We start from the raw sequence: 24,040 nt of genomic DNA, 5'->3' as shown, positions 1-24,040 counted from the left end.
GGGTGAGAGTCCTTCCCAGAGCTGGGTCGGAGCTGCCCCGCTGGAAGAGCTTCCCAAGGGTCTGAGCAGAGGATGCTCCATCCCATCCATCCCATCTCTGCTTGGCCAGGACAGGGGGAACAGGGCTCCCATAGCACATCCATTCTCAAAGCACTGGGGCAGCTTTAGAGCCTCCTTGGGAAGACCAGGGTCAGCAGCCACCTTGGATCATCCCCAAAGACCACGGCAGTGAGGAATATTTGGGACAAGCAGCTCCAAATGTAAAACTGTGGCTTTTTCCCTCTGGGATGTGTTGACAAGTGCTGGCTCTGCCCTCTTGTCCCCCGACAGAGTGACAAGGTGACCATCGTGGATCACCACTCGGCCACCGAGTCCTTCATCAAGCACATGGAGAACGAGTACCGGTGCCGGGGGGGCTGTCCCGCCGACTGGGTCTGGATTGTCCCGCCCATGTCGGGCAGCATCACCCCCGTGTTCCACCAGGAGATGCTCAACTACCGCCTGACGCCCTCCTTTGAGTACCAGGTGCTGTCCCCACCTCTGCCCTCCGGCGGTGCCTGGTGGCCAGGGGCGGGGTGGGAGTGGGAGCTCAGGAGGTGCAGGAAGGAGAGGGACAGGATCCAATTCCTTCACAGTGGATATTTCACCCTAACATCGTGTAATCGTGGGGTTTTGCCCCTCCGTGGGAAGGTGGGACACCTGAGCTCCCAATTCTTAATCACTCTTTGGAAGTGCCCAATGGGTGGGCGAGGAAATGGCCTGGAAGGTTCCTGTATCCCATATTCCATACCCCATTCCAGGCTGCAGGTTTGAGAGGATGGCTCCTGTATCCCATATCCCATATCCCATATCCCATATCCCACATCCCATATCCCATATTCCATATCCCATATCCCATATCCCACATCCCATATCCCATATCCCATATCCCAAATCCCATTCCAGGCTGCAGGTTTGAGAGGATGGCTCCTGTATCCCATAGCCCATTCCAGGCTGCAGGTTTGAGGGGATGGCTCCTGTGTCCCAATATCCCATGTCCCATATCCCATATTCCATATCCCATATCCCATATCCCATATCCCATATCCCATATCCCATTCCAGGCTGCAGGTTTGAGAGGATGGCTCCTGTGTCCCAGTATCCCATATCCCATGTCCCATATCCCATATTCCATATTCCATATCCCATATCCCATATCCCAAACCCCATTCCAGGCTGCAGGTTTGAGAGGATGGCTCCTGTGTCCCAATATCCCATATCCCACATCCCATTCCAGGCTGCAGGTTTGAGGGGATGGCTCCTGCATCCAGGGGATCCAACAGTGGCACAGGGGCTCCTTCCCAGCAGGCCCAGCAGGGGATCAAGCACTGCTGCTGGGGTATTTAACACTCCAGACCATGAAGAAAAACCCCTAAGCAAACACTCCCTCGTTATCCAGCCATCCCTGCTCCGGTGCTTTCCACACAATGTGACCTTTAGTCAAGAGCCCTTAAGGAATAATCACAGAGCAGGAGCAGTCTGTTCACTCCTGTAGCCAGCCCACCAGGCACCCCGATGCTTCCTGGCTCTGATTGCAGCCTGCAAGGGCACGGAATGAGCTTCTGTGTGCTTGCTCCTGGCTTCAGCTGCCTCCCCTTCCCAAAGGGCCTCTTAGGGGGAAAAAACCTGTGGCCAGAGCAGGGGAAAGGATCTGTTTCTATCACCTCTCTCCTTCTGGCGTTGTCTTCTTTTTGGCTGTGGCCTATTAACGCTCCTCTCGAGATGTGACAGAGCAATTGGCCAGATGCTGTTACAAGCCAGGAGGGTTTATTAGATTGCAATTTTCCTGGGCATGTTCCATTGCCCAAAAAAAAAAAAAACCACAAAAAAAAACCCAAAAGGCTCCAAGGATCAGGGACATAGAGAGGAGAGGGAGAGCTGTGCAGTAGCAGCTATTCCTCCCCTTTCTGACTGGAAGAATTTAACTCTCAGTGCTACGGATGCTGCAGTTCTCCAAGCTCTGAGCACTCCCCACCCTCTGATCCTGCTTTTCCCTCTCCTAGCCGGACCCCTGGAACACCCACGTCTGGAAAGGGGTCAATGGGACACCCACCAAGAAGAGGGCCATTGGTTTTAAGAAGCTGGCAAAGTGAGTACCAGTGTGCTCTGGAAAGGCCTGGAATGTTTGGGGCTGCTCCTGGATTTAAGCACCCTGTGGGTGTGCGCATCACCCTACAGATGGCTTTGGGCCACTGAAGGCTTTACCTGCCATGGGGGACATCTGGGGGCACAGGCAGTCCTTTGAGCACCCCCTCAGACCACCAAAGGGGGTGTGAGCAGGTGAATACCAGATCTTGGATATTGTTTGTTCTCCTGAGCTATTGATTCTCTGGTTAGGAGGTCTTGATGCTCAGGGATGGCTTTCCCACTTTTGGAGGGTGTTTTGCCCGTTTTTCCTTTCCTTGGGGCAGGCAGATCCCCCCTCTCTCTTCAGGGCTGTGCTGGCACTAACAAGATCGAGCTCCTGTCCATATTCCTCCTTTTCCCAATGACTTTTTCCCTTCGTGAGGAGAACCTGCCCCCAGCGTGTGCCCAACCCTCCAAACACCTGCTTTGGAAGGAAGGGGGGAGATGGGAAGGAGGAACCTCCCTGCAGGCAGCAGATGGATCAGGGCTGAGCTGAGATTTGCACTTCATGGTCAGTTGACCCCTGGCAAGGGGCCACCCCAGTCCCTCTTCCCTGCCAAGGCTCCTCAGCAGCAGGGATGCAGGAATGAAGCTCAGGTTGGACCCTTTGGCTGATTCTGGCCCAAATTCCTCCCCTGGGGGCCATTGGCAGAGAGGAGCTGCTGGTTCCGTGGCAGCAGAGCCCTGGGCCACGGCAGGAGAGGACTGGGTGTGCCCTGGTGACGGTGGCCAGGCTGCCAGGTGGCCCTGGCTCGTCACAGCATCTCCCCACGCTTCAGTTTCCCCGAATCCCTGCTATCAATTTGTTCCCACTCTTCAGCTGTCACCTCCTGCGAGCTGCTCTCCGTGGTGCATCCATAAACAGGATCAGCAGCTGAGGAATGTGCTCCTGCAGCTGACACTGGGGCTGGGGGAAGAGCAGGAGGATTCATGGAGTTTGGAGGAAAAATGCTTTTATTGCTCCCCTCTGCCCCATTGAGGGATGGTTTTATAGAAATGTGAGCGTGGCAGGTCATTTAAAATAAAATCTCCATTGTTCCTGGTGTAGGGAAAGGAATTGTTTTTGTAATTCACCATTAATCCTGTCTGGATCTGAGCTTATCAGCTGTAGAAAAGGCAGAGCCCAGAGCCCTGAGTGTGATTTGGTGCCTGCTCACACTTAAAAATCTGGGCAAATCCGAGCCTTCAGACATGCAGTCCCTGCCCCTTCCCTGCCCTGGGGCCAGCGCAGCTCCTGGGGCCAGGGGACACTGCCACCAGGGGATGACAAAGGGGAGAACTTCATTAGGGTGGTGATGCAGCAGCAAACAGAAATGTTCCTGAGGCTGACCTCGCCGTGGAGAGGAGCTGCCAGGGGCAGGCAGGATAAACCAGCCTGGAGGAGTTTCTACCTCCTCTTCCCTCTTTTTGTCCTCCCTAAATGATTCCCCAAACCCAGAGTATTTCTGGGCAGGAGGGGCAGGGGGGAGCTGGACTTCTCCTGCCCAGTGTGACCACTCCAGCTGCAACCTCTGTTCCCCACGGCTCATCTGAAGGGGAAGCAGGAGCCCTGCTGCACTCAAAACCCTGGGGCAAGGGCTGTCAAAGTGAATCAGGCAGCCCTTCCTCTTGCAGAGGCCACAGAGATGCTTTGTGCTCCCTCAGCCTCCCAAAAATTGCCTTCCCCTGTTGCAACAGCAGCCTAAATCCAGACCTGTTGGCTTTCTGCCTTTCTGGTGGCCCCATTTAAAGGCTTGGTGGTCCACTTAGAAAAGAAGGTGTCTGGCATGTAGGAAAAGCAGTGTTGATGTGATGATGAATGTCCCTAAAATGACAAACCCCCAACCCCTGCCCCCATCACGGTGCTCCCACTGATGCCACAGACAAGGAATCAGCATTCCCGGTGCTGCATCACCCAGGCAGGATTGGAGAGAGGCTGGTGGCCCCCCAGGCTCCTCTGTGTGCCCTGAGCCAGTGGGGAAAACTGGAGGGAAAGCACCCGGTCACGGCTGCAGGCACGGGAAAGAGCCAGCTGGGCACAGGCTGGGATAAACGTGCCACCCCCCAGCCTGCTCCTCCCAGGGGAGGTCTCGGTGTCAGCAGAGTGCAAATCACAGGCACTGGGACAGCTCGGAGTGACCTCGGTGTCCCCAGGCTCTGTGTGGAGCAGGGCTGGTCAGGGCAGCTCCTGCAGAGCCAGGCTGGATTTAAGGGATGGAGGAGCTGCTGTTCCTCCTGTAGCTCCAGCTCTGGTTGGTTCCAGGTCTCTTCTCTTCTCTTCTCTTCTCTTCTCTTCTCTTCTCTTCTCTTCTCTTCTCTTCTCTTCTCTTCTCTTCTCTTCTCTTCTCTTCTCCTTTTCCCTTCCCTTCCCTTCCCTTCCCTTCCCTTCCCTTCCCTTCCCTTCCCTTCCCTTCCCTTCCCTTCCCTTCCCTTCCCTTCCCTTCCCTTCCCTTCCCTTCCCTTCCCTTCCCTTCCCTTCCCTTCCCTTCCCTTCCCTTCCCTTCCCTTCCCTTCCCTTCCCTTCCCTTCCCTTCCCTTCCCTTCCCTTCCCTTCCCTTCCCTTCCCTCCCCTCCCCTCCCCTCCCCTCCCCTCCCCTCCCCTCCCCTCCCCTTTTCCTCCCCTTTTCCTCCCCTCCCCTTTTCCTCCCCTTTTCCTCCCCTTTTCCTCCCCTTTCCCCTTCCCCTTTTTCTTTTTTTTTTTTTTTCCCTGCCCCTGATTCTTCTCCTGTTTCTGTGCCCCTGCAGAAATGCCACCCCCATGCCTGGCTTAGCATTTTCCTCCTTCACCCCATTCAGGTTATTTGAGCTCTGTCCAAGCTCCCCCATCTCCCCTTCCTCTCTGACAGGTCGAGCTCTTCCAAGACTTCCTTGTTTGCCATGTGACAACCAAAAAATTGATGCTACATCTTTGTAAGGCTGTTCATTCAATAAGGAATAAAAAGGTCTGGGCTAGAGGCACCGGTAAGGACCAGGCTCTGACTGGGATTTACTCCTGCTTCGCAGGGCTGTGAAGTTCTCAGCCAAGCTGATGGGCCAAGCCATGGCCAAGAGGGTCAAGGCCACCATCCTGTACGCCACGGAAACGGGGAAGTCCCAGGTCTATGCAAAAACCCTGTGTGAGATCTTCAAACACGCCTTTGATGCCAAGGTATTGTACCAGCTCCCAGCTCCTGACACGTGATGGGTGTGAATTCATGGGTGCTCCAAGGAGATGCGTGGGAAACAGCTGCCAAGGGCCTTCAGGGTGTGCCCCTGTGGGTCTGGGTTGGAGAAAAATCCCTGATTTCCTGCAGTGATTGCAGCTGGGGCCCCTCGGGTGGCAGCTCCAGGGCTGCCCGTGTCCCTCCAGGCTCCTGGTCCCACCCTGCCCGTGCAGAGATCTCAGCAGGGATGTGCTGTCCCCATCCCCAGGCAGCCCAGGAGGCTCCCAGCTCTCTGTAACCTCTCTGTGCCCCCAGGTGATGTCCATGGACGAGTACGACGTGGTGCACCTGGAGCACGAGACCATGGTCCTGGTGGTCACCAGCACCTTTGGCAACGGGGACCCACCTGAGAATGGAGAGGTAGGACAGCAGGGGACAGCAGGGCACAGCAGGGCACAGCAGGGCACAGCAGGGCACAGGGCCAGCAATGTCCTCGTTTGGCTCAGGCTGAGCTGGAAGGACCCAAACCAGGCTCAGGTGCTGTAGCTGCCTCCAGCCTGCTCTGGGGCAGGGCTATCTCCTGATTCCCTGCCATGACACAGCCACTGATGCCGTGTTCAGTTCGTCCTGTGTGACCACCAGCAGTGTCACACACAGGGTGACAGTCCCCTGGCTGGGGGGCTGTGACCTGGACAGCTGGGAACAGCGAGCAGGGAGCAGAGCCACGGCCCAGGCTGTGCTCAGGGCTTGGTTTCCTGCAAAACCTGGCAAAACTGATGGCATTCTTTGTTCTTTTTCTGTAGAAATTTGGCTGTGCATTAATGGAGATGAAGAATCCCAACTCCAACCTGGAGGAGAGGAAGTAAGAGCACTCCATCCCCTTCCCCTCCCACTCCAGCCCTTTCCCCTCCCAGTCCAAACCCCAGCATGCAGGACAGGTTCCCTGCCTTCACCCTCTCACAGTGGAGTGGGGAATCCTTGGGCAGATCTCACCTTTGCAAATATCCAGGAATGGGACCTGCCTGGAGAGCCAGGGAATGGAGAGACTGGAGGTCCCAGGAAGGACAAGAGCACAGAGTCAGGGTTGCATTTCGATCCCAGCCTGTAATTCCCTGGGGTGACACTTAAAGCTTCTCTCTTCATCTTGAAGAGGCAGAAATCTGTGGAAAAAAAAAAAAAACAGATACAAGTAAGAATTTCCCCCATATCATCGATTCTGAGAGCCAGGGCCTGTCCAGGAGGCACCAAAATAGAAAGAGTTGGAGGTAGAAGGGAGTTCCCAGCCTTGCAGATGTAGGTGGGGGAGGGCTGGAGAACCAGATTTAGCTCCATGCATGGTGTGAAAAGATTTCTAGGGAAAATAAGAGCTGTGATAATCCTGTGATGTTTGTAACCGGTACCTTGGAGACAGAATGTGGATTGTAGAAAATCCCCCTTCGGGGGGGATGAGCTTTGTGCAAATCCCAGGGAGGGGAAGGAAGGGAGGGCAGTGACAATGATCATTTGGGGTCTCCTCTTATTTTAGCTGCAAAGAATAAAATATTTCCCTGAACTGGGTCACTGCTGTGCCCTGGAATATCTCCTGAGCTAACAACTGGCACAGGGCTGCTCCTTAATTCAGGAGGGACCAGCCCTGCCGGGGATCCAGGACAATTCCAGCGCCATGACTCGGGGCGGTGTCACCGGGCCGGTGACAAACACGGCGGGACCATCCTGTGGCTCTCCAGAGCTGGCCCTGCTGCAGCCCCAGGTGCTGATGGATCCCTGCAGGGCTGCCCAGCTGAAAACCCAGCAGGCTCCTCATGGCCTCGTGCCTCAACGGGGACAGTGACAGAGCAGGACGTGCAGGCTGCCCTGGAGGGGTGGGCATGGTGAAAAGGGGCCTTTCACACGTGGTTCTCACCCCAAGGATTCTTCTCCTTGGGTGCAGATTTGAGGAGGTGAAAAGCCTCTGAGCTCAGTGTTTGCTGTCCCAGACACCTCCAAGTGTGATTTAAAGGCTGGTAGGAGTTTCTAAGAGCCAGGCAGGGACAACCTGCACGGTCCCAGGCTGCTCCAAGCCCCGTCCAGCCTGGCCTTGAACACTTCCAGGGATCCAGGCATCCACAGCTTCTCATTTTGGGATTGCCCCAACCAATATCCAGGACTTGCTAACATCAAGCGCACAAAAAACCTTTTGCAATGAGAAAAGGAGACCTGGAGGAGGCTGTGAGGGGGAGAGGGACAGTGTCAGCCTGGTGAAAGAGAGCTGGAGAGAGCAGCTCCTGTCCATGCACCCCATGGAGTCCCAGCTCCCGCAGGGAATGCTGAGACCCCTCAGGGCAGGGTGGCCTCCCAGTGTGACAGTGTCACAGGGTCCTGTCAGGGCTCTCTGCCCACAGCCCTGAGGCTGTGCTGGGCTTGATATTTGGCTCCTCATTGAGCCAGCAAGGGTTTCCCAAGGGTTTCCCAAAGCATTCCTAAGCCATTCCTATTCCAAGGCTGCCGTTCAAATGCAGCCCATCCGCCCCACACCACAAGGACCTTCTCATTGCAGCTGCTGGCCCAGCCTTGGGCCCAGCACCCACCTGGGCAGTGTGGGCTTTGTGTCCATCGAATCCAGAGGGTCGTGCTGCCCTGAACAGAGTCTGGGTTGCAGAAAATCCCCCACACTGCAAGATGAGCTTGGAGCATCTCGGAGCCTGGGGAGGGAGGCCACCTAACCCGGGATAACCCAGCTGGGGGGACATGGGCAGGGCCTGAGTGGCCTGAGGCAGGCGGAGGAGCAGAAAGGTCTGGGGAGAGGGGGGAGGCTGAGGGGCAGAGGCGGCGCTGGGGCTCTGTGACCCGGCTGTCCCCGGGCTCGGGGCCGTGCTCTCCGTGTGCCGTGCCGGCTGCAGGAGCTGTGCCGTGACTCATGCACGCAGCACTGCTCGCTGCTCTGGCTGTAAATTTAGAAACTCTTGTGCGGAGCAATTTTGGGAGATGGCTCAATTCAGAAATACTTCTGCTGTTGTCAGATTTTTTTTTTTCCCTCTGCTCCCCTTCCCCCTCCTCATCCCTTCTTCTCTCACTCAGTTTTGTTGTTTTTTTTTTTAATTTCCCACTTCCTATGAATGAAACAACCCTCAGAATATCTCTTCAGACACACACCGACCTTGTGTGCTGCCAGGGAAGGACAGGTAAAGCCAAAGGTCCTGGCAGCTCTGTGCCACTGGGGACAAGCTTGGTGGCCAGCACCCGGGCCAGCACAGTGGGAGGTGACAAGGACCTCACGGAGCATTCCTGCTCCAGCTGCGGGATGCAGAGGGGTTGCTCTGGCTTTACCCCCAGAGGGAGCACATGCCTCTGCTCTTCCCACAGCGCCTGCTCGTGGAATTGTGAGCCCTGAGCTCTGCTTTGGTGTCCCCCACGGCTGGGAGCCCTGTGAGCCCGAAGCCGGGTGAGAGGCACGCAGGTGACCCCAGTGTGACCCTGGATGCTGTCGCTGTTCACAGGAGCTACAAGGTCCGGTTCAACAGCGTCTCCTCCTACTCGGACGCACGGAAATCCTCCAGTGATGGCCCTGACTCCAGGGACAACTTCGAGAGCACGGGGCCCCTGGCAAACGTCAGGTAAAGGGGACAGGGCAGAGCCGGTGCTGCACAGACCCCGCAGCTCCCACCTCACCCCGAGGTGTTCTGGTGATGTGCAGACCCCTCCAGGCTGCTGTGGGTGGTGCTGGGACAGGAGGGGCCAACTGTGCTCTGGCAAACTTAAGAGCTCCTTGCTCCTGTAATGTTTCCATGAGACCTGGCTCTGAACTGAAGTAATTCAGATCAATAGCTGCGATTTTTAAAACTTAATAGCTGTATCTGGGTGAAGCTTTTCAACTTGACCTATAATTTGCTGACTTGCTACCCAGACGTGTGGTCTCTAGTGCAGCACGAACTGCAAATTTTCACCAAAGCCACACGTCAACTGAATTCTCAGAATAAATTGTTCATATAATAAGTGAAAACAGCTGCATTGTGGTGAGTCACCCCACTGCACGCCGGGGTTGAAAACCACTCGTCACCTCGTGTGTGTGAGAGAGGTGTGAGCCCTACGATTTAGGGAACACATCAGTAAACTCTGGTGTCTTCTGGTGGGATTGCCTTCCCACTCAGGGTCCCTCCCAGCTGAGCAGCCACAGCTGAGCCATCCTTGCACAGGTTCTCTGTGTTCGGGCTGGGCTCCCGGGCTTACCCCCACTTCTGCGCCTTCGCCCGCGCCGTGGACACGCTCCTGGAGGAGCTGGGGGGAGAGAGGATCCTCCGCATGGGAGAAGGGGATGAGCTCTGTGGCCAGGAGGAATCCTTCAGGACCTGGGCCAAGAAGGTCTTCAAGGTAACCTGGGGCTGCAGGGAGGAGCACGGGGGGAGAAGGACAGAGGTTGGAGCTGGATCCAAACCCAGCCTCCCCTTCCCGGCACCGGGGCATTCCAGCCCACAATAAAGAGGGTGGAGCTGAGGCTCCGGGTTGTGCCGACCACCCAAAGGTCACCAACGCGTTGAATTCCTGCGGCATCCCAAATATCTGGGAAGGAGAGTGCCACGAGACGTGCCCGCGGCCGCTGGTACAGCCCCACCCTGCTGGGGGCTCCTTCTCCGTGTGGGTTGGGATGAGGGGGTCGGCAGGGCTCGGGGAGGTGCCTGAGGGCCTGGTGTGTGCTGCAGGCAGCGTGTGACGTGTTCTGCGTGGGGGACGACGTCAACATCGAGAAAGCCAACAACTCCCTGATCAGCAACGACCGCAGCTGGAAGAGGAGCAAGTTCCGCCTGACCTATGTGGCTGAGGCCCCGGAGCTCACACAAGGTACAGACCTGGAGGGCTCTGGCTGTGGGGCACGTGGACAAGACACAGGGGCAAAGGGGCCAGACCCCGTTTTTTTGTCTCTGTTAAATTCCCAGCATTTCAGCCCTGCCTTTCCCCCCCATTCCGTGGGGAAGGAACAGCCCCAGGCCCCTCTGACCGGTCCCTGTCTGTGTCTGTAACAGAGATGTTTGGACATGATCTGCTCTCCCTCCTCCTGACCCCGTTTTTTGAAGCGAGGAGCTGAACCTTGGGATCTTTCCAGGCTTATTTTGTGCAATGCTGCTCCATGGAGCGTTGTGGAGCAAAGGCAGGTCCGGCCCATGGACACCTGGCCCCTCAGCACGGTTCCTGCAGCTCCTGCAGCACCGGCTCAGCTCTTCCCAAATCCTCTCCCGCCAGCCAGGTGGCACTGGCAGCGAGAGGAGCTGTGGGCAATGTGAGGGCACTGCCCTGAGTGTCATAGGGGTGGTTTTGGAGTCCTCCTCTGTCACTAAAAAAACATGTTTGGGTCACCCCTGGGGTTTCTGATCCCTTGGGCTCACAGGAGAGAGATCAAACCACTGTGGTCAGCTCTGGTCTGAGGCTGAACCCACAGTGATCCTAGAGAAGCCTTGGCCATGCTCTGCTGAATCCCTTCCCTGGCTCTTTTCCCCCTCAGGACTGTACAGCATCCACAAAAAACGCGTCTATGCAGCCCGGCTCCTCACACGCCAGAACCTGCAGAGCCCCAAGTCCAGGTAGGAGATGCAGCTGTCCCGGGAGCTGAAGGCACAGCTGGGGCACCCAAAACAGTGCTCAAACAGCCCCTGAGCCCTGGATGTGCATGGAACCCACCTTTGTGCAGGCCTTGAGTCAGTCTGGAAGGCAGTGGAGGGTGTTCCTGACCTCCATGCACGGTGAAATTCCTGCTGGTCCCTCCCTCAGCCCACGGGATGGGGAGCTGGCTGGAGGGGCAGCAAAGGAAGGATAAAATTGCTGAGCAAGAGGTTAAATTGTTTTTTCCCTTTTAAAAAGTCCCTGAGGGTGAGTCGGGGGCGTGCTGCAGTGTCCCTTCTCCCCGCTGTGACCCTGGTGACACAGCCACCACAGCTTGGATGTGCCACCACCCACGCCCAGCTCACCAGCAGCTCCTGAGGCCAGGGCTCAGCCACTCCCTGAAGGATCTTTGGGGGCTTTCCCAAAGATCATCCCAAAGTCAGCGATTTTGGGGAAGGATCCCCCAAACCACTTTTCCCTGCTTTTCCTCCTTCCCCCGCAGCCGCCTGACGATTTTCCTGCGCCTGCACACCAACGGGCACCAGGAGCTGCAGTACCAGCCCGGGGACCACCTGGGCGTCTTCCCGGGCAACCACGAGGACTTGGTCAATGCCCTCATAGACAGGCTTGAGGATGCCCCCTCCGACCAACCAGCTGGTGAAGGTGGAGCTGCTGGAGGAGAGGAACACAGCTCTAGGTAACCAGGGAGTTCAGGTGGCCTCTCTCCTCCTTCCCCTGAAGTTATTGTAGCTCCCCAGGGAGGTGAGCGGCCCCAGGAAAATTATTTTCATCTCCCTGCTGTGTTTGCCTGGACTGGGAGCACCTCCTTCATGCCTGCTCTGCCCAGAGCCATTGCTTGTCTGCTCTTGGGATGCAGAGCAAGGGATTGAAGGGTGGGCAGGGCCCTGGGGAAGATTTTTCATGGAAAAACAAGAAGTGTTTATATTCCCCTAGAAAGGACAATGTCTAGGACTGGGAAGAAGAATTAAGGGATATGGAGGGGCCATCCCAACACCGTATTTCAGGGATAAGTCTGATTGCCTGCTGCCATGCATGGTGTAACTGGAGATGGAAAACCCTAGTCCAGTGTCTCAGAGGGGGATGAAAACCAGGATTTGCCCACCTTGGCCCTGCTGCTCAGCTGATCCCAGGCTTGTGCTGGATTCCCTCCTGGCAGGTGTCATCAGCAACTGGACAGACGAGAACCGTGTCCCACCCTGCACCATCTTCCAGGCCTTCAAGTACTACCTGGACATCACCACGCCTCCCACCCCGCTGCTGCTGCAGCAGTTTGCTCTGCTGGCCACCAGTGACAAGGAGAAGAAACGTCTGCAGGTCCTCAGCAAGGTAAAGAGCCCAAACCCCAGGTTCTGGAAGGGCCTGAGGGCAATCACAGCCCAGCCAGGGCATTTTCATCCCACACTGTGCTTAGGCTGAGTCTCCACCCCTGAGCCGGGCTCAGAGTGCCTTCACTGCCAGCCACTCCAGCTTTGCCATGGACCTCCTGGGACATCACCTGAGGCACCTGGAAAAGGTGGATCCTGCAGCTCTCTCCTCCCTCCCTCTCTCTTTCCCAGGGCTTGCAGGAGTACGAGGAGTGGAAGTGGTCCAAGAACCCCACGATCGTGGAGGTGCTGGAGGAGTTCCCCTCAGTGCAGATGCCCTCCACGCTGCTGCTCACCCAGCTGCCCCTCCTGCAGCCTCGCTACTACTCCATCAGCTCGTCCCCAGAGATGTACCCAGGAGAGGTGCACCTCACCGTGGCTGTGGTGTCCTACCGCACCCGAGGGTACCGCTGCAGGGCTGGGCAAAGCAGCAGCACAGGGCCAGCCCCACCAAATCTCTGCCAGGGGGACGTTCCTTTAAAGCCTGCTGCAAGAATAGATGTGGTAGCACGCGTGCCCGGCCGGGTAATAATCAGCATTGACTCCATGATTCCAGAAGGCTGATCAATCTCTTTATTTTACTGTACTTATTCAGAAACCCATCGCCCTTACAGACAAATCTGTTCTGGTTTGAAAGCTAAACCAGTCAGAGACTCCAAGTCAGAAATACAGTTTATTAGGAAAAGAGAAAAGAAACAAAATACATGCAATAATACAAAAGAAAAAAAACAAAACACTGACAGAGTCAGAATACAACCTGACACCCCTTTGGTCAGCGTGTTCATATCAGTCCAAATTGGAGTGGCTGCAGTCCTCCTGGAGTGGCAGATGTGGTCCTGTTGGAGCAGTGGTCCTGTAGAAGGATGTAGTCTTCCTCTGAAGGTCTAGTGAAAAACCCCAAGCTGTTCCTCTTAGGAACCTGTGGGAAGGCTGCCTGCTCTGTCCCAAACTCCAGAATATATCCAGGTGGGAATGCTTAGCTCCTCCCCCTCGGGTGGAGCTTCTCACAAGGGGCTGATGTCATTCTGAGTCATGGGTGGGTCCTTGATCGCCTGTTAAACAGAAAGGGGCTCCTGGAGGGAGTTATCTCTGAGTCCTGTGGCAAGACATTGATGGGCCCATTAACAGGAGATAAGGAAAACTGCCCAGAAGACAACTGCTACACAGATGGCAACAGAAAACATCCTGCTTCTCAATCTGGGACACAGTCCAATACAGTTTTTCTGAATTGGTCCTTGAATCCAAACACCATCACCATTGGCCAATCGAGAAATCACCCTTTGGTAAACAAATCTCCACGACACATTCCACATGTTCACAACAACAGGTGCAGCAAGTGAAGATAAGAATTGTTTCTCATTCTTTTCTCTGATCTTCTCACAGCCTTCCCCAGGACAATGCCTGGGAAGGTTGTGCCTGTTGCTCTCTGTGGCCAGAGCGCTGCTGCCACAAGTGGATTCCCCCAAAGCACTGCTGTCCCAATGTCATGGAGAGTGGCAGTGACAGAGAGATGTCTGTCAGGGGCAGTGTCTTGGTTTAAAAGCCAGGTGTCTGCCAAGGAAGGCAGGAGCCTCCCTTGAAATGGGGAATGTAAACCCCCATTATAAGTTTGAAATTAAGAGGCTCTCAGGCAAAGTTATGGGAATAGGAATGACAGTTCTTTATTAGGGAAAAAAAGTAAAATTAAAATGCAGTAATACAAAACACTGCCAGAGTGAGAGCAGGCCCTGGCAGCCTGTGGGTCAGGGTGTGGCACAGTCCCATTCCATGGGGGCTCAGCCCTCCTGCAGTGCCAGCTGTGCTTCTGCTGGAGCAGGATCCTGGACAAGGCTGGAGTTTCCCTCTGGAGCTCCAGGGCTGCTGGAGATGGGCCTGGGCTCCCTCTGGGAATGCAGTGGGGCAGAAAGCTGCTCCTCTGGGAATGCAGTGGGGCAGAAAGCTACTCCTCTGGGAATGCAGTGGGCAAAGGCTGCTGTGCTGTTCCAAGGTCAGATTGGATCCAGGTAGGAATGCTTGGCTCCTCCCCTGGGCGGAGCCTCTCCCCATGGGATGATGGAATTTTCTCAGCCATGCAGGGACACTCAGTGGCCATGAACAGAAGAGATCTCCTGGAGGGAGGATTGGCTGTGGGAGAGATAAAGAAAAAACTGCCCAATGAACAGCAGAGAACTGCCCCAGCTCTGACAGATGGGGATAGAACACACACCCCCAGCCATATCTTTCATCCTGACACAGGCATGTACATAACCCAAGCTCCATGTAGGATTCTGTTTGCCCACCCCAAAATCCACATTCCCAACAGCCAAACTTCTGTAGCAGTGACACTGATGTATCCACGTGTGGTCATGGTGTGGATGGACACAGCCCTGGCGCTCTGCAGGACACAGGAGGACAGCGGAGCTGCCATGGAGGGTTTGTGTTTGGGAGCATCACGATGCTCCTCCTGCCAAAAGGGTCCAAAGGAGAGCTGGGTGCTCCCTAAGGATTGTGGAGGTCCAGCTATGTCAGGTCAGGGTCCTGGGTAGCTCCACAAAGGGATCCAAGTGCCAAACTCTGCCAACTTCGTGGAGAATGGATGCTGAGATATGAAGCGTTTCAGGGAGGTGTTCATGCAGGATGTAGCAGGGAAGGTTTTAGGAAAGAAAACAGGGTGATGTGCCATGTACAGACCTCCATCCCTCCCTCCCTTCCTCCCTTCCCAGATGGAGAGGGACCAATCCACCACGGAGTGTGCTCCTCGTGGCTCAGTCGGATCCAGACGGATGAAGTGGTGCCCTGCTTTGTACGAGGGTGAGTGACCCACACGAGGCCAGGCCTGAGGAAGAGGGGGTGAGACCCCTCTCAGGGTGAGCTCTCTGCCCTCGATTGTTGTCACAGAGGGAGAAAACGGGGCTGGGTTTGCGAGCAAATGGTTCCCCTTTGAGAGACATTCTGCACAAAAATCCTGGGGACTTCACCTCATTTCCCAGCCCTCCCCTCTCCAGAGCTGTCTCAGCTGGGCAGAGGGAGCGCCCTGCTGGTGTTTAACTGGATCTTTGATGCATGCAGTGCCCCCGGGTTCCACCTGCCCCCAGGACCCCCAGGTGCCCTGCATCCTCATCGGCCCCGGCACCGGCATCGCCCCTTTCCGGAGCTTCTGGCAGCAGCGGCTCTTCGACATCCAGCACAAAGGTGGGGCCGTCCTTCCTCCCCTCACACAGATTTTGGGTGGGGGCCGTCCTCTTCCTTACCTCACAAAGGTTTTGGGCAGGGCCATCCTCTTCCTACCCCTCACAGCTTTTGGGGTGGGGCCATCCTTCCTCACCTCACACAGGTTTTGGGTGGGGCCATCCTTCCTCCCCTCACAGCTTTTGGGTGGTGCCATCCTCTTCCTCCCCCTCACAGATTTTGGGTGGGGCCATCCTTCCTCACCTCACAGATTTTGGGTGGGACCATCCTCTTCCTCACCTCACACAGGTTTTGGGTGGGGCCATCCTTCCTCACCTCACACAGGTTTTGGGTGGGGGCCATCCTTGCTCACCTCACAGCTTTTGGGAACCCTGGGTTGGGGTGTCGGGAGGGGGGTCCCACCCTGCCAGGACTGTCCCAGCAGATCTGCTGGCAGTCTGGAGGGAGGTGGCTCATGGGAATTGGAGGTGGCTCGTGGGAATTGGAGGTGGCTCGTGGGAATTGGAGGTGGCTCGTGGGAATTGGTGGCCCCGGGCTGAGTGCTGTCCCCACGCTGTCCCCAGGGCTGAAGCCGTGTCCCATGGTGCTGGTGTTTGGCTGCCGGCAGTCCAGGATCGATCACATCTACAAGGAGGAGACGCTCTTTGCCAAAGCCCAGGGTGTCTTCAGAGAGCTGTACACGGCCTATTCCCGGGAACCCGACAAACCAAAGGTGGGCACGGCCCCGGGAACGCCGGGGTGCCCACGGGGAGCCAGCAGGGTGGGGACACGCTGCTTCCCTGGCCAGTGGTGGCTCGTCCCTGGGGCACGCCATGTGCGGGATTGTCCCTTCCCTGTGGACACCATTCCCCTGGGCGTGTCCCCATCCCAGTGCCAGCCAGAATGTGTGCCCAGGCCTGCTCCTGCAGCCATCCAGGTGGGAGAGGAGGAGGGAAAAGGGGAATGGGAAAGGAGAAGGGGAAATAAAGGGGGAGAGGGGAAAGGGAAGGGAAGGGAAGGGAAGGGAAGGGAAGGGAAGGGAAGGGAAGGGAAGGGAAGGAAGGGAAAGGAAAGGAAAGGAAAGGAAAGGAAAGGAAAGGAAAGGAAAGGAAAGGAAAGGAAAAGGAAAGGAAAGGAAAGGAAAGGAAAAGGAAAGGGAAAGGAAAAGGAAAGGAAAAGGAAAGGAAAGGAAAGGAAAGGAAAGGAAAGGAAAGGAAAGGAAAGGAAAGGAAAGGAAAGGAAAAGGGAAAGGAAAGGAAAAAGGGGAAAGGAAAGGAAAAAGGGAAAGGAAAGGAAAAAGGGAAAGGAAAGGAAAAAGGGAAAGGAAAGGAAAAAGGGAAAGGAAAGGAAAAAGGGAAAGGAAAGGAAAAAGGGAAAGGAAAGGAAAAAGGGAAAGGAAAGGAAAAAGGGAAAGGAAAGGAAAAAGGGAAAGGAAAGGAAAAAAGGGAAAGGAAAGGAAAAAGGGAAAGGAAAGGAAAAAGGGGAAAGGAAAGGAAAAAGGGAAAGGAAAGGAAAAAAGGGAAAGGAAAGGAAAAAGGGAAAGGAAAGGAAAAAGGGAAAGGAAAGGAAAAAGGGAAAGGAAAGGAAAAAGGGAAAGGAAAGGAAAAAGGGAAAGGGAAGGAAAAAGGGAAAGGAAAGGAAAAAGGGAAAGGAAAGGAAAAAGGGAAAGGAAAGGAAAAAGGGAAAGGAAAGGAAAAAGGGAAAGGAAAGGAAAAAGGGAAAGGAAAGGAAAAAGGGAAAGGAAAGGAAAAAGGGAAAGGAAAGGAAAAAGGGAAAGGAGTCACCAGTGGGATGGCCCAGAACCAGTGCAAATACCTGCTCCAAATTCCCACTGGGACTGAACAGACCTGGCAATGGAAGAGGTGGTGCAGTGTGCCCATGCAAGAGCAGAAGGATGCTTTGCTGCTGTCCCCATCTCTTCTTTGTCACTGTGGGTGCTGCAAGGCACAGCTGTGTCCCCCAAAGAGGGGTCACCCCTCAGTGCTGCCCCCAGGGCAGGACAAACCCGAGCTAATCCCAGCTCCCTCCTCCTCCTCGTCCCTCAGAAATACGTGCAGGACGTGTTACAGGAGCAGCTGGCCCAGACCGTGTTCAAAGCACTGAAGGAGCAGGGAGGCCACATCTACGTCTGCGGGGATGTCACCATGGCCGGGGACGTCCTCAAGGCCGTGCAGCTCATCGTGAGGCAGCAGGGCCAGCTGTCGGCCGAGGAGGCAGGAGCCTTCCTCAGCAAGCTGCGGGTGAGTCGTGGCTGCAGCGTGACACAGCCACCTGTGTGTGCCACCACGGCCACTGCTGCCACGGGCACTGCACCTGCTGCCTGCCCCCGCCCGCCCAGGGGACGGCTGTGCCCAGGGAGGGTCGGGAGGGGGACATTCCTGTGTGCAGGGAGGTCACCTGGCTCCTCTGGGGAGCGTGCTGAGCAGCGGTGCCAGTGCTTTTGGGCACCCCCTGGCAGGGCTTGCTCGCCATCCATCAAAAACTGGATTTATCAGGGCAGTTTGTGGGTCCCCCGCTGCAAATCTCCCTGTCTGTGCGCCCCGTGCCAGATACAGATGATGCAGCTGAGCTCATCATGCGCTCAGTTTGGGACACAGACCCACGGGTGGATGCTGGAACAGCTCTGCTTCTCCCCAGGAGGATAACTCAGCCTGATTCCCATGGGATTTCCCCTTCTGAACCATGTCCCCCCGCCTCCATCCAGGCCCCATCCGAGGGAGCCCAGAGGCCCTGGCTCTCCACAGACTGCCCTTGGGCTGCTGTGCCCCTGCCAGCCAGGAATTTCTGAGGGGGTCTAATGCCCAGAACAGCCCCGCTGTGCCCAGGGTGTGACCTTGGCAAGGTCGCTCCACCCCTCTGTCCCCTCGTGACAAACCCCAAACCCTCTCCTGCCCATTTGCTGCCTCCCCACCACGCAGGATTTTGCTGGGGCTGACCCCGAGCATTCACAAATCCCATTTTTCCCTTTGCCACCCTCCCTCCCAGGATGACAGCCGGTACCACGAGGATATTTTTGGAGTCACCCTGCGCACGTACGAGGTGACAAACCGCCTTAGATCCGAGTCCATCGCGTTCATCGAGGAGAGCAAAAAAGACACGGATGAGTGAGTCGACACGTTCGTTTTAACCCCTGCAGTCACCTCGTGGGCTGGGGGATGGGGAAGGGTGGGAAAGGATGGGAAAGGAAGCTTTGGCTTTTGTGCACACCTTAGAGCAGAGGCTGAGGAAGGCGCTGTTTTTTGCTCTGGAAGCCTGGCAGTGCCTCTGGAATAGCTGTCACCTCTCTAGGATAAATCCCCCCCAGCTTCCCAATTTATTTCACTGATGTGTAATTGTCAGACCTGACAATCCCATCCAAAGGAAAATGGTCCTGCCTGCTGCCTGCTTCCAGGCTGGCAAAGCCCACAGGCAGGGGGGACTCTCCCCAGCTGCAGGGGAGCCTGGCTGGCTCCAGGTTTTCAGCTCTCCATGTCCCTTCAGGAAAGATCCAGAGATTTTCCTCCCTGCTGTTGCAGAAACAACCAGAAGTTAAAAAAAAAAAAAAAAAATCTTGACATTTGCCGTGTTTGTTTCTGCTCTACCAAGTCCCTGCCATTTGCTCATCTTGGTCGTGGTGGGATTTTCCCTGGCTGAGCAGAAGGATTATTTAGGATAAAGGCTGGGCAGCTGCATGGATCGTGCTCCTTGTGCTGGCCCTTGGCAGCTTGGGCTGAAACCCCTTCCCTGTGTGGTGCCTGGAGCGGGTTTCCCCACGTCCCTGAGGTTTGGCAGGAATTTTTCTCCAAGGAATCACATACTCTGGGGTCTGGGCTCTACCAGAGTGCCTCAGTTTCCCACCTGTGGATAGGGATAAAGGTGACCTTCCCTCCCACCCCACCCAGCTCTGTAAACTCCTGCCCACAGCACGGAAAGCGCAGGTCGGGATGATCCCGGTGCTCCTCACTGCTCCTCTAAGGCCAGCCTTTCTCCCCTTTCCCTTGCAGGGTTTTCTGCTCCTAACTGGACCCTTCGCCCCCAGGGGATGCCAAACCAGTCCCAGCACCTGCTGCCCCCCTCCAGCTGGAGGGCACTGGGTTTTGTATTTCACGGACACGGTGGCTCCTTTCCCAGGGGAACTGCCCATGGAAAGCGCTCTGTCTCTCGTCCTGTTGTCGTGTCCTGATGATGATGATGATGATGATGACTTTTATTTCCTTTCCTTCCTCCTTCTCTTACTCTTGTCCTGTGGCCATTTCTTTTCACCTCCTTCCCCTTCCCTGGATTTCCCCACTGGAGTTCGATGGCTTTATAACCTGCAGTGGCTCTTTTCAGAATTCCACACTTCCCCTCCTTCCCATGAGGGCATTTTGCAGCTGCATGAAATCACCACCTTTGTGATCATTTTTGGGAGTTTCTGGGGGTGAGCAGAGGTGGCAGGGGCTGGGCAATGGCGAGGTCTTGTTGCTTGTCCAGAGCTGGGGGTTGTTCCTGCCAGGCTCCCTCTTTCCCCAGCTCGGGGCTTGGCTGAATCCTTGTGTTTTCGTGGCTTTTCTCTGGATTTGGACAAACCTGGGCACATGCCCAAGGCTGGGGGCAGATGATGGGCAATTCCCTTGAATTTTATTCATCCCCAAGCAGCCTGGGTACAGCTGTGTGGTTTTTGATCTGATTTTATGTGTCACGATTCCTCCTTTGTCTCTCTTTTCCTGCTCTCTTTTCCTGCTCCCTGTGAGCCTCTCCTTTTGCTCAGTCCCAACTTGTGCTGGCTTGGAAGTTCTCCCACAAGCTCTGAACACACAGGCTGATGTGCAGGCCAAGGAAAAACTCCTGGCAGTGACTTCTCCAGGGGATTTTCCAGGGAATATTTGATCTGCAGCCATGCTGAGTGCCTGGCTGCACCCAGAGCTTTGCACACTCTGATCCCTCTCCCAGGTGAGCCTGGAAAGCCACGAGGATGGGACAGAAGCAGCTCCCAACTGCCAGAGGGAACAAAGGCATCTCTTGGAGGGGGATGGGGGCTCCAGGTCTTTGGCGAGGATGTGCCAACAGAGGAATCATGAAATCCCAGAGCCAGCAGCCCTTAGCACATCTCGTGAGCACTTCTGGGACAGCAGACCCCAGCCCCTTCCACATTTTAGGGAGCAGAAAGTGCCACCGTGGAGCCGCCTGCCTGCCAAGAGAGACGTGTGTGGCGTTTTGGGGGTGAGCCAGGTCCCTCTGTGCCACCTGCCAGTGGCATGAGCTGTCTCAGCCAGGACACCTCCTGTGAGAAGGGAGGTGAGATCAGCTGCAAAGGTGCTGGGCTCTGACACGCTCACACCTCAGCCTGCTGCAAGAACCTGGCCCCAAAAGCAATTTGTTAACACAACCATAGAAAGGTTGGAGGAACCAGAAAGCCTCTAACAGAGAAAAGCTGTCTGCAAGGGAAAGCAAACCTGACCTTGTGTGTCCTTCCTCCTGCTGCACCCTGAAGAATCACAGAGCATTCTGAATTGGAAGGGACCCACAAGGATCAAGCCCAGCTCCTGAGTGGATGGCCCACCCAGGGATCGAACCTCGGCGTTTTTAGCACCAGGCTCTGCCCAGCTGAGCCCATCCCAGGCTTGTCCTCCCTCACTGCCACCACGAGGACAGCAGGACACGGCCACAGCTCCTGCTGGAGCCAGGGATGCAGGGTTGGCATCGTGAGGTGGCAGCTGCTGATCCTCCCCTCCTGCCCTGCTGTGCCCAGCTGTGCGTGGATATCCTGGATGGAGCCGAGCACCAGAACTGCTGATGGCACAGGGATTGCCCAGGAGCTTTCACAGGCCTGAGATCACCTGCCCTGAGCTAAAGGCAGCACAGAAACAGCTGCAGGAGCTCTGCTGCTCTCCCAGCCCATGGAACAAGCCCCAGTGTCTCAGGCTGTGCTGTTATTCCCACCCTCAGCCACAATCTCCTGCCCACTCCTGCCCCGTCTCCGTGGGCTGTGGCACCTGCTGCAGCTTCGATTCCCTGAATCCCTGAAGCATCTCCAGCCCAAAATCCAGGAGCAGACGGCTCCAGGCACCGGGAGAATTTGAGATTCAGGTCCGCGGGTGCCAGCTGAGCATCCAACACGGGATAAAACGAATAAATGCTGCCACGGTGTGGCCAGAGCTGAGCTGGCAGGGCTGGGACGCGCGGCCGGCTCTGTGGCACTGCCTCGGCACTTGGTGACCTGGAGGGGAAAGCTGGAGAGCGCGGAGGAAAGGACAGCCCGCCCCAATCCCAGGGCAGGCAGTGGGATGGGAGAGCTGGGTCCCTTGGCTTGCGATGTGTGAGTTTGGGAGAGGTCCTGTCTGGGAGAAAACTCCCTGGCTCCAGAGCTGGGAACACGCAGCAAGCTTGGCCTTGACCCCCATCCTGGGGCTGCAGAAACAAAATGAAAATCAGGAAGGAAATCAGAAAGAAAATCAAACTCATCCTCTTCTTTTGAGAAATTCTAGCTCTGGCTTTGTGCTCTGGTCCTCCTTTAGAAGAAGGGAAGATGCAACCTGACGAGGAGGAGGAGGAGGTAATGCCCAAAGAACCATCTCTGTCCTCTTCCCAGCTCCCGCCGTGGTGCTGGCAGGGTTTCCCTCCTGTCCTGCCTCCTGCCTGCCCTGCTGTACCATCTCCCACCTGCAGCCCGTGCCTGAGCTGGATTATCTTGCTTTTCCTGCATCCCAAAGCTCATCACCTCCGTCCCCCCTGCCAGGGGAGGCAGCAGGGCGGCACAGCCCTCCTCCCCCGGCTCTGCAGAGGGTCTGGGCAGGCAGGCAGAGCTCAGACACCGCCTGGCTGAGCCCTGCCGAGCCCTTGGAGGGGAAATGCTGGTTTAAGGCTCCTTCCCTAGACCTGGAGCAGAAATCCCCTCCCTGCCATGAAGGTCCATGAGGTTAAAGACCCCCGGGGCTCCGAGCTGCCTCTGCTCCCGCTCTGCTCACAAGCTGCACCACTGGGAATTTTGATTTACTGTTTGCTGTTGAGTCAGTCTCAGACGTCTGAACTGCTCCCCTTCATCCCCTCCACCTGCAGGGGCTTCGCACTCCCCTCGAGCTCCATTTCCTCCCATAGCAACAGGGGGAAGAAACTTGTGGATGTGCTTTATTATTCCTGAGATGTGGCTCTTCCAGCCTGGCCTCTGCTCGGCTCGCCGTGGCCTTTCTGACGTGCGGGTGTAGCCACAAAATCTCTGCTGTGAACACAGAGCGAGGTGGGTCTGCCTTGCCCGGTGCCCTGAGCTGCTCCAGGGGTCACACACAGGGGCTCTGGGGCACTTGGGTGACAAATCTGTCCCCTCTGGGTGCCTGCTGTCCCCTCCTGTGCTGGACCTGATGGACCCAGCCTGGGCAGCGTCCCAGTCGCTCTCCCGAGGATCTCCACCACCACCACCACCCCAGTTTGGAACAGCTCTGTTCCTTTTCACTCTCCAGGTGTTAAAGAGACTCTTCTCTGAACAGGTTTGATTTTCAAGACACCACAAAGTGGGGTTTTTTACTTCCTAAGTCTTTCAAATGTCTGCAGAGAGTAATTACATGGATTTGAAAAGCCAGGGAGAAAGGTTCTGTGTTTTCCCACCCTGCTGTATCCACCAGCAGGGAAAAACCATTCAGTGCACGGGTATCCAGTGCTGTGCTGTTGGTGATTTCTGAGGTTTCATCTCCTGGGAAGGGCTGCCTGGGAGTTTGTTGTTCTTCTGTTTATGAGAGACAGCGGCAAAACAATGAGACAACAGCAAAACAATGAGACAACAGCAAAACAATGAGACATCTGCCACCAGGAGTGGCCTCACAGAGCTGTCACCTCCACATCGTGGCCTGAGCTCGTTGCTCGAGAGGAGCTGAGCCAAACTGGCCAGAGAACGGGATCTGGCTCTGGGCTGTGCACGCTCCCTGTCCCCTCTGTGCCTGTGTGTCCCCAGGGGGAGCAGGGACTGTGCCCACACCCTGAGCACGGGGCTCTGAGGGCTCTGAGGTGTCTGTGCACAGCCAGCAGTCCTGCAGCCGTGTGCTGGGCCAGGAGCCACAGCCTGCGGGGAGGACACGGGAACAGACAGGACAATGCCCCCGTGGCCAGCCTGTGCCTGCTCCTTCCCTGTCGGAGTGTGATTCCTGTCACCCCGTGCTGGCTGTTCCCCTGGGGATCCCTCCCTGGCAGCCCTGCCTGCCCAGCTGGACGTGCAGGGGCTGGCTGGGCACGGAGCCACAGTGCCTTGTGCTGGGAAGGGAGCACGGCACTGCTCCTGCCTCGGGCTCCTTTTCCAGGGGTGGGGAATCCCCCCTGGATAACTGGGAGCAAAGCCAGCCCCATCTCCCCGAGCTGGGGTTTCACAGGGGGGTGGAGGTGGGGATCACAGTGTGGGTGCAGGCTGGGGCTGTGAACTCTCCCACATGCTGAGACCCTGTTCTGGTCAAACTGGGGGGAGAGGTCGCGTTTGTGCTCGAAGCCTCATGGACTTGCACCAAGCCCAAGCCAAAGCTGCTGCCTCCTGACCACTGAAGCCATTCCATTGCCCCCTGAGGGTTCCCATCATTTTTTGGAAGGATGATTTTAATGCTCAAAACTCGATTCTGCTCCTGCTTTCACCTGGGACTCATTCTCAGCTTCAGAACTGCTCTGATAACTCTGCAATTGCGTTGAGAGTCCCTTCACAGAACAGATGGAGAC

At 56.1% G+C, this 24,040-nt stretch overlaps 1 protein-coding gene across 1 annotated transcript in view; it reads left to right on the top strand.

Moving 5' to 3' along the window:
* The window catches only part of NOS1 (nitric oxide synthase 1), a 45,008-nt gene extending 24,952 nt beyond the window's left edge, over nucleotides 1–20,056 (top strand). Inside the window, 20 exon segments of the mRNA XM_053993988.1 lie at nucleotides 331–525; nucleotides 2,043–2,128; nucleotides 5,149–5,293; nucleotides 5,604–5,708; nucleotides 6,092–6,150; nucleotides 8,765–8,881; nucleotides 9,461–9,635; nucleotides 9,965–10,103; nucleotides 10,762–10,840; nucleotides 11,362–11,497; nucleotides 11,499–11,556; nucleotides 12,037–12,206; nucleotides 12,437–12,645; nucleotides 14,945–15,034; nucleotides 15,293–15,311; nucleotides 15,313–15,415; nucleotides 15,976–16,124; nucleotides 17,437–17,631; nucleotides 18,377–18,495; nucleotides 19,375–20,056. Of these exon segments, the coding sequence (XP_053849963.1) occupies nucleotides 331–525; nucleotides 2,043–2,128; nucleotides 5,149–5,293; nucleotides 5,604–5,708; nucleotides 6,092–6,150; nucleotides 8,765–8,881; nucleotides 9,461–9,635; nucleotides 9,965–10,103; nucleotides 10,762–10,840; nucleotides 11,362–11,497; nucleotides 11,499–11,556; nucleotides 12,037–12,206; nucleotides 12,437–12,645; nucleotides 14,945–15,034; nucleotides 15,293–15,311; nucleotides 15,313–15,415; nucleotides 15,976–16,124; nucleotides 17,437–17,631; nucleotides 18,377–18,495; nucleotides 19,375–19,390 (2,364 nt within the window). The 3' untranslated portion in view covers nucleotides 19,391–20,056.
* The last annotated feature ends 3,984 nt before the right edge of the window (nucleotides 20,057–24,040 follow it).

This window comes from Vidua macroura, chromosome 18, assembly GCF_024509145.1.
Source record: "Vidua macroura isolate BioBank_ID:100142 chromosome 18, ASM2450914v1, whole genome shotgun sequence".
In the NCBI taxonomy this organism is placed as follows: Eukaryota; Metazoa; Chordata; class Aves; order Passeriformes; family Viduidae; genus Vidua; species Vidua macroura.
Note: the sequence above shows the minus strand (reverse complement) of the source record. Positions and strands in the feature narration are given on the sequence as shown.